At 38.6% G+C, this 9,397-nt stretch overlaps 1 protein-coding gene across 1 annotated transcript in view; it reads right to left on the bottom strand.

Moving 5' to 3' along the window:
• Positions 1-130: 130 nt before the first annotated feature.
• Positions 131-9,397, bottom strand: part of LOC307006888 (uncharacterized protein) — a gene marked incomplete at its 3' end in the record, with an annotated part of 285,408 nt that continues 276,141 nt past the window's right edge. Inside the window, exon 2 of the mRNA XM_079628372.1 lies at positions 131-200. Coding sequence (XP_079484498.1) covers positions 131-200 — 70 coding nt within the window. The remainder of the gene's footprint in view (positions 201-9,397) is intronic.

Below are 9,397 nucleotides of genomic sequence, written 5' to 3'. Positions count from 1 at the left end.
AACCTAAACCAATCCTGACAAACTATATATCATTTGAAAGATTACAATCTCTAGTTTTCATATTTGGTGACTGATTTTCAAAATACATTACAGAGGAGCAGATATAATAATATTATTTAATATAGGAAGTTCATGGCTGAGGGGCGACGGTCAGCGGAGGAGTGCCCTCTAGTGGTCGGCCTGGGCACACCAGCTGGTGACTGAGACAGAACACACGATTAAACTCAATCAAACAAGCATTCCCTGCAAACCTCCTGCTGCTCATGACCAAACATGACACACGCAAGGAGACCGATGACCTTTGACACTACAGGCAGCTCTATCTTTATGTGCTCTCATCAGATAAAACTAATACATAATGAGCAGAGGTGGGTAGTAGCGAAGTACAATTACTTCATTACATTTACTTGAGTATTTAAAAAAAATGTGTACTTTTAAGAGTAGATTTAAATGTGGGTACTTTTACTTTAACTCGAGTACATTTCTAATGAAAAAACTGTACTTTTACTTCGTTACGTTGAGCGACGTTCCTCTCGTTACTTTATTTTAATGCAATACGTGTTGTTACATGCGTAGTTTATTCCAAGCGCGCTGTGTCTTTTTTCTGGGCATGAGCGATGCTCAATTCACAAATGAATCACTCCTTTGAGTCGATTCTGTTCAAAGACGTCAGCAAACAAGTTGTCAGATCTGTCTAAATCGGTTCTTGAATCAGTGTGTATGATCTGTTCAGTTCCTGCACACACTAAATCTGAAGCACTTTCAAATCACACTCGACTCGGAGCCGTACAGGAAGATTTAAGAACATCAGGGGCCTCATTTATAAAACTGTGCGTAGGATCCTTACTAAAAGTGTACGTGCGCCCAAAAGCCAGAAATTGCGTGCGCAAAAAAATATTCAGACTTATAAAAGCGTGCGTACGCCAGAACCTGCGCAGGATTCACTTCATAAATCCCAGTCAGCGGAAGATTGTGCGCACATGCGTCTCCTCCCCGAAATAACCATATATGGAGCTTACAACGCCTAGTTTTACTATGCATATCCTCATCTGCATATCATTTGCATATGATTATTCATCCTCGTGATAACATGTTTAACGGTACAAGACATTAGGAAAATATGAAATACGGATGTGCCGTCACATTACATTAATACAAATAGTATTTTTAATTGATTTATATTTGTAATGGAAACAGATAGACCTTGTTGTGCATTAGCCTATATTTGCACAATCTGCTATTATCATAAGCATTATCTCTGTAGCCTAGTTAAAACATTAAAACACAGCATGCCGAGTTAAAAAGCATCGCATGCACAACAAATATGTAGCCTATGCTATTCATTGAATAGGCTATTTTTAACTTTTCAGTAAATGTCATGAAGTTTAAGTGTTTAACTCAATTAATGAGCATAAATGTTTATATAGTAAAACATAGTTTAAATCATTATTTTATTTAAACTGTTATTGTGAATATGCACTGTAGCCTATTATGATTAGGACTCATAATGAAGATTTACAGTTTTAGAAGATTTGCCGTTAGATATGCGTCAGTTTCACTAACGGCCCAACGCGCTCGCTGGCGCGGACATTCAAGATGTGGATATTTCCTTCAAGTGATAGGCTTGGTGAGTGAAATTATATTTGTAGCTATTATCTTTCTGTATATGTATACTTTTATTTCGATTTTCTGTCTAAAAGTGACCAAAAAGACATTTAACTCCAGCTCACCATCGGTGTCGCCAAACTGCTCTGTCTCCAAAATGTGTGTACGCATGGGTCAGAGTTTGCGTGGAGGTGCGCATATTTTCACGTCAAGTTTTTCTTTATAAATTCCACCTTTTGCGCAGGAACTGGCGTACGCATGTTTTCAGCCCCGTTTTGTGCGTACGCAAGCTTTATAAATGAGGCCCCAGGAGCGTTGGATGAAGTGTATACTACAGTCAAGTGAAAGCAAATCTGCAAATGCATCATATTTGCCAGCAATGAAGATCTTTATTAGTTGAACATCTTCGTAAGCGGTCTGTGAATGAATGATTCCACAGGACGATATTCGATTTAATTTCATTCACGTAATACATTTTACAACCAAACAGATTATTACGATATGATAGCACTACTTAAAAGTATGACATTACCCGTTTTTTTGGACATATACATTACTTTATACAATAAATACGCTACCATTGTCCACATATGAAATGAACACCCGCCATCCCGCGGTAATGTGTGTGTGTTGCGCAGTGGCGTGCGAACTCAACTTGAAAACGAATGCCTTTGCCTGCCTTAGACACTGTTGACCAGTGTAAACATGCTTGCAGAAATATACATTTGATTACATTTTGGAGAACAGACAGAAGAAGATCCGTCGATGTGCGTTTGATCGTCGTCTGTGTTCAGATGTTCAGTAGCGGTCATGAGCACATGTGAAGAGCTTTAACTCTTTCTTCTCTGTGTCGATGTTTCCCTTTACATGCCTTTAAATGCAAATCTCTGCAATTCACTTTATTTCAACATTGTGTAATAATCCAAATGTAGAAGTTACTATTATACAAACCAAAGGACAGGCAATGATTGTCGGGCTACAGATGGCAGAAATAATGCTCGTCTCTTCTGTTTTTGTTCCAAAGATAGCCTATCTAATTATGATAATATTAGTAATTTAAATTAAAAATATCGAAATAATATCATGGTTTATATACGGTATATATAAAACATGATATTATTTAGATATCCTATATAGGCCTGATCTGAAGTAACTAGTAACTTGCTACTTGAGTAGTTTTCTCATTGGATACTTTTTACTCTTACTCAAGTAACTATTAAGCTTATTATTTTTACTTTTACTTTGAGTAAATATTTCTATAAGTACTTGTACTTTTACTTGAGTCCAGTTTTTGGATACTCTGCCCACCTGTCAAAACATCATCACTCCTTCTTTCTTTCTTTTTTAACCAGGAAGGTCCCATTGAGATACAATCTCTCTTCTACCAGCGAGTCCAGAGGGTTGTTCCATAAAACAAGATTAGAATACAAGCCAGGCTTATTTTGGTTAGTCAGGAAGAAAACACTCCAGAAAACAAGACTGTTCTCTTTGACAGGTTAGTCGGTGGATTCTGTTTCATAAAGCAAACTTAAAATAGTTCAGACTCAGTTACCCTGGCAACTTATGCTGGGAAACTAGCCTGGTCCAGGGCAGGCTAACGGTCAGGCTAACGGTCAGGCTAACATGTGTATCTGCCTTATGCCGGTGGGCTGATCCAGTTCTTTACTGCAGTAGGACCTCGGCAAAACAACGTGCTGTAAACCATCCAGCTCACTCTCTCCCATGCTCTCCACAAGTTCAACAGGTTCTCAGGCAGACGGGGATCGTCCCACTCTCTTTTCTTGTCCAATAACCTCTGTACGATCACCTTGGCACGTGTTGTGAAAGGCACAATATAGCCTATGGGGTCATACTGGCTAGCGAGGATATGGTATATGCTCCGCATAGTTGGAAGTGGGTGGTCTGCCCGGCGCTGCTTATAGGAGAGAGTATCTGATGAGCAATGCCAGTGTAACCCAAGAGTTGACTCTTGTGCATCTTGATGACCTTCGGTGAGCCACTGGTCCAGGACGTGCTTCTGTAGAGCGTATGTTGCGCAGCAAGGACTGCACGTTGTTCCGAATGGAAGTACTTGCCGTTCATACACGTCTGGTGCCTTGTCTCTCTGGAGATTTCTCCGAATGAATCTCAGTAGTGGTTTGTCCTCAGGGAAAAGGCGTACCTGGTGGAACATCCCACGAATCTCACTACTAAAAGCGATGGCATGTTCTCTGAATCGCAGAAGAACTGACAGAAGAGAAGGACTGAGTGGTGGACCAGGGAGCAAGTACTTGTTCAGGTTGTGGCCTTGGTAAGTAAACAAACAGTTGAAGACAACCCTTTTCTTCCCATTATGCTCCACCAAATGATGTTCTTTTTAACCGATCTTTGTCTACTTGACAGGTTTGCATTTTTTTCTCTTGCTTTTAATTGAGGTTCAATTACTATGCAACATGCTTCTAGTCAAAGTTTAGTGGTAGGCCAATATTAAACCATCTTTATAATACAATATAATGCAGGATGTGCTCTCTCCGTCGAGAGAAGATCAAAACTCTAATAATAAAGCCAAGTGATGAACAGTATTTTTCAATTCATTGTCATATCGGTGTCCTTTTATGTCCGATTCCTACATTTGGTCAACAAATTTAATCAGAATTTAAGCCAGACATGATGTATGGCTATTATTACCAAATAAAAGGAAGTGAGGTCAATGTATCTTCCAATGATTATTTTTTAAAACATTATAGGCACGAATCCCATGTTTCTTTAGCAAGAACTATTAAATATATTTTATCAATGACACAATTATCTAACATGAAATTAACATTAAAATATACACCACTGACATATTTCGACACCAACTTTGAGATTGATATTTATTTTACTAAAAACTTTAATTATTAATGGCCGTTCACACTAGACTTTTCCTTCATAGACTTCCATTCATGCGCTTGTGAAAGTGGGACACCAGAAACACAAGCTCAAGTGAATAACCCTGTGAGAAATAACACAATGTTTAGCATTCAAGTGGAGTGGATTGGTTATTTATTTATTTATTATTAGTTATATGTTATGTTACATTCATGTTTGTAATAAAGCTGAATGTGACGTCATTTCACAACCGTTGCAGTGTCTGTAGAAACTTAAGTGTCCTACATGTTCCACTCAACCCTGTTACTCCTGTAAGCATTACCTGGTGACCTCTAGTCATTTGTAATCATTGCGGAGGCTGTCTGTGATCTTAATCCCACGCAAATCGGCCATGTCTGTAATTGTACATTTGTAAAGTAAAAATTCCCCCGCAAATGACCTACCAAGAATAAAAAAGGCAAAACAGGAGACACTACCTATTTTCTGACAAAAAAACAATACAGAAGTTAAGGATATGACCTTAGCTGCAAATTAATGATTTTTTTGTTGGAGTTGGTCCAGGTTTAGCTGAGGAGTTTGCAAAGACTGGCAGTATAATTTATGTGCTAAGCAAGAATGTAAATATTAATGAATCTATGTTTGTTAAGGAAACTGATGAAAAAGAAATTATAGAGATTGTCAAAACATTTAAGAGTAAAAAGTCAACTGACTGGAATGGTATTGACATGTTTATGGTAAAAAGTATTATTGGTTGTGTTGTTAAACCTCTAACGCATGTATGTAATCGATCTCTGAAAACTGGAGTCTTTCCAGATAAAATGAAAATGGCAAAAGTGAAACATCCCCTCCTAACTATACTTTTATGAGTGTCTGCAGAGCGGGTAGGAGAGGTGGGGGAGTAGCTGCTCTTTTTAAAGATGTCTATCAATGTAAGCAAATATCATTTGGTAATTACCCGTCTTTCGAATATCTGGGTATTGTGTGTAGCCACATTGACAGCTGCTTTTCAAATGAATGAATCGTGATTCTCTAATACACTTCATTCGTTGTCTGAACAGACAAGAGAGCTGTCTCTTTCGTCCATTCCAACACACACACACACAAAGAGACATGTAACAGGACACCCAAAATTCCTCACACCGGACACCCACGTGTCTCCAGAAGCACACACACACACACAAGAGACTTTTCTTCAAACGAATCATATTTAAAACATTACCAAATGCATTCTGTGTTGCCATTTATATGTCATGACAGGTTTTGGGATTTAATGTAAGTTTTAAAGTGTATTAATCAAAATCTAAATGCTTCTAATCTGTATATTTTATGTAACGTTGTTATCATATACTCTGAAAATGATGTGTTTGATACCATTTTGAATCTTAAGACCTAACGGAGTTGAATCTCGATAATAGACTGCAATGATATGATTATTTCGATATGAATTCTTTCCAGTCATAGGAATTACTAAAAGCCCTATCATAAATTATACAGCAGGGGGTCTCTTCTCTGACAGGACAAAGAGTTTCCCGCTTTCGAATCACTGAAGGTGATTGGCTACTCGCGCCAAACGGAGGTGGAGCTATACATTCTTTAAAAGCCAAAGCTCCCCCAAAACTCCCCTTCCTGCTCTTGCTACACGACCTAGTCATGTGAACAGTCTGCGATATCGACTCCTCCAGAGTCCGTCTGTTTTTATTTTCCTTTATCTAAGTTCTTTTGTTTCATTTTCAAATTCGCCTTTGCTCGTTTCCACCTACGAGTCAAACGAACGAAGCCTGAATTCCTTCAGCAACTTCCCTTCCACAAGAGGCCTTCTTCAAAACTCGCGCCCTGTCCGAGGAGACACGAGCGCGCACACTCTGCTCCGAGAACACGTGCAGGCTGGACACGGCTCGTGCACACAAACGAACCTTTTGCAAGTATCAAACTCTAACGAGTTTTAAGGTTTGTTTCGATTGATGGCTGTAAGAAAAAATGATGTGGACGTCGAAGATCTCAAAAATGAAGTTTATTACAGCAAAGTAGTGGCAAGGTACACAGAAGCACCTTGGGTTCACCGGCGTCAGAATGAACCCAGATCATCCAAATCTCAAACCTTTTATCCTAATACAGTTTACAACTCTTAATGTAAATTAAGTTGCTCTTATTGTGACAGCTGTGGTCTGTATGTTAATGAAGTTGAGACTCCCCCTTGTCTGAGAAGATTCTCTGTGTCCCATTCCCATTCTACAATTGATTACCATTTGTTCAGGATATGATCAACCCAAATGGTCAACTCTAAATGTAAATGAAATCAGAACAGCAAATGGTTTAGGTGATACAATCTATCTGAAGTGATAACATCTTTGATCTTCTGTTAGAACGGTCAAATGCTTAAGGTGACAAGCTATTTGAAGTCCCTGTAATCAAAATGGTGGTTGGTTGCCCTCTGTGATGCTATTTATTTACATATTACTGAGATTGGATGTAATTGTCTCTATATGATAATTAAGCTCTTTTAAGTGAAGGAACATTCTGATATAAATGTATATATTGGAGTGGAAGTTGGATCGGGGCAGACTATAATTTCTTACAGACCCCCCTGTGATGCTCTTGGCCCAAAAGAAGCATCAAAACCACTCCCTTTTCATAGATAACACCTCCCTTTCCTGGTGGGCAGGTGCCTCAGTGGCGGCGTAGCCCTGCCTTAGGTTGTTCCCTTATGGCCATCGGAGAATCTTACCCGTCTTTGGGATCTACGCCTCCTGCACACCGAGTTATGGCTCTACTTCACTTGAGCAAAATTATCATAGTTTGTGATAATGAAATTTACTTTTTTTTTTTCTTTCTTTTTTTACCGAGGTAACCAAGAACCATTATATCCACTTGGAACATTCAATATTGATCATGGAATTATCTATAATCTAACAATAATCTAATGTTTAAACAGAATACATAACATAATGCATTGGCAAATAATAAGAAAGATACATACACATACAGCCGTTTTAACGGTTACATTCCAAATTAAACCAGAATAGGCCACATCTCCATCATGCATTTGTTTAGCAAAAATCTTGTCTTTCTTCAAGGCCTTGCTGGGCTCTCACAATGTCAAATGTTCAGTGGTGTTCTCATCAGTGATGTTAGCATATTGTTTAGTTTTGATAACTCAAATAATCAACAATCAATAGACAATAGTGTGTGTGTGTGTGTGTGTGTGTGTGTGTGTGTGTGTGTGTGTGTGTGTGTGTGTGTGTGTGTCATTTTGTGTCCATGTGTGTGTGTGTTTCATTTTGTGTCCGTGTGTGTGTCCGTGTGTGTGTCCGTGTGTGTGTCCGTGTCCGTGTGTGTGTGTGTCATTTTGTGTCCGTGTGTGTGTGTGTCATTTTGTGTCCGTGTGTGTCATTTTTATCAGTGTGGACATCCTTTATCCACTTGTTTTCCCTCTATGTGGAGAAACTGCTGTCCGTAGTCTCTGAAAAGGTTTGTTTCTGAAATCTCCTCTTGTTTCACTTCCCATTGTCCATTTTTCTTTTTTTCTCTTTTTTTTTTTCTTTTTTTTTTTTTTTGGACCATTCTTCTAGAAGAAGCAGGCACTGGTGTTGTTCAAGTCTGTGCCTCTTCATCAGTTCATTACATCCTAACTTTTAGGCCTGGAGTTCTGGATCTTGCAGGTCTGGATATCTCTATTCTTTTTTTTTTCTTGAGAAAATCCCCTGGTTCCACTGGTTCTACTTCCTTCTCGTCCTTCAAACGACCAGATCACCTTTCTCCAGGAGGTTACACATTTCAGACAACATCTTGATGCTTATATCTGAAACCATAATCAAAAGAAGAGGTTGCCCCCCTTTCCCCCACAAGCATCTTTTCACATTCAAACATCAAAGTCACAGGTTTAATCAAATGAACATCAAACATCAGTAATGTCTCAAAAATAATTTCAAAATTAATGTCATTTAAACATTTATTATAAATTTCAACTACATATCAACGCTAATAAAACATGCTTCAGAAGGAATCGCCCCCCTTTTGATAGTAAACCATTTTCTAAAATATGTTACTATCATAAAAACTCATTCTAATTTACATCAGCATGTGCTTGTGACTGAGTCATGTTGCTCGTGCAGTGATATATTTGACAAGTTGTGAATTAATTCTTCATTATTCCCTTTCAACAGTGCTAACTGGGTTTCTAAATTGCCTATTTTCTTAAGCAAACCACGATAGCCCATTTGTCCATTTTGCCCTCTTTTGTGTGAAAAGTGACACTGTCTTGCCTTGTGCCCTATCATTCCACAAGCAAAACAAACAACTTCCTGATCTTCCTTTCTTTTCTCCAAACAGTGCCTTGCAATGTGACCATCCTTTCCACATGCATGACAGACAAAGCTTTGAAGAGGTCTCTCATTGTCTTGACAATGTCTAGCAATATGACCAGCTTTTCCACATGCATAGCACAGAATAACACCTGAATTTATTCTTGCAAATCTCCTTGGTCTATGATGGAGACCATTAGATAATGTACAATATTCTCTCCCACTAAAGGCAGCAACTGGATGTCTAGATTTGGCAGCTTTCATTTGACTTTTTGCATTAGCATTATTGTTGTAAAACTGTGTAATTTTAGCAATAATGTCATTATATTCAGACAGAGGTGTCACAAACATCGTCACAGCAGAACGGGTGGATGAGTCACATTTGCTAATCAAAGCAGTCTTGAAACTGATATCATCCTGAGTAATATCAGAATTGCCACTGAAAGTCTTAAATGTCTCCAGTAATCGTTCTGAGAATGCTGCTGGGTGTTCCCCTTTTCTCATTTGCATCTCAGATATCCTATCCCAATTAACTGACATCACACCTAGGACATCCAGCAGTGCCTGTTTCCTCTCTGACTTAGTAGCAGTTCTGTTCTTCACTTTCTGAGTTAATGCTCCAGACAAAGTGTCAGGCAAAC

The sequence above is a fragment of the Phoxinus phoxinus genome (genome assembly GCF_949152265.1).
Source record: "Phoxinus phoxinus genome assembly, chromosome: 1".
Taxonomy (NCBI): Eukaryota; Metazoa; Chordata; class Actinopteri; order Cypriniformes; family Leuciscidae; genus Phoxinus; species Phoxinus phoxinus.
Note: the sequence above shows the minus strand (reverse complement) of the source record. Positions and strands in the feature narration are given on the sequence as shown.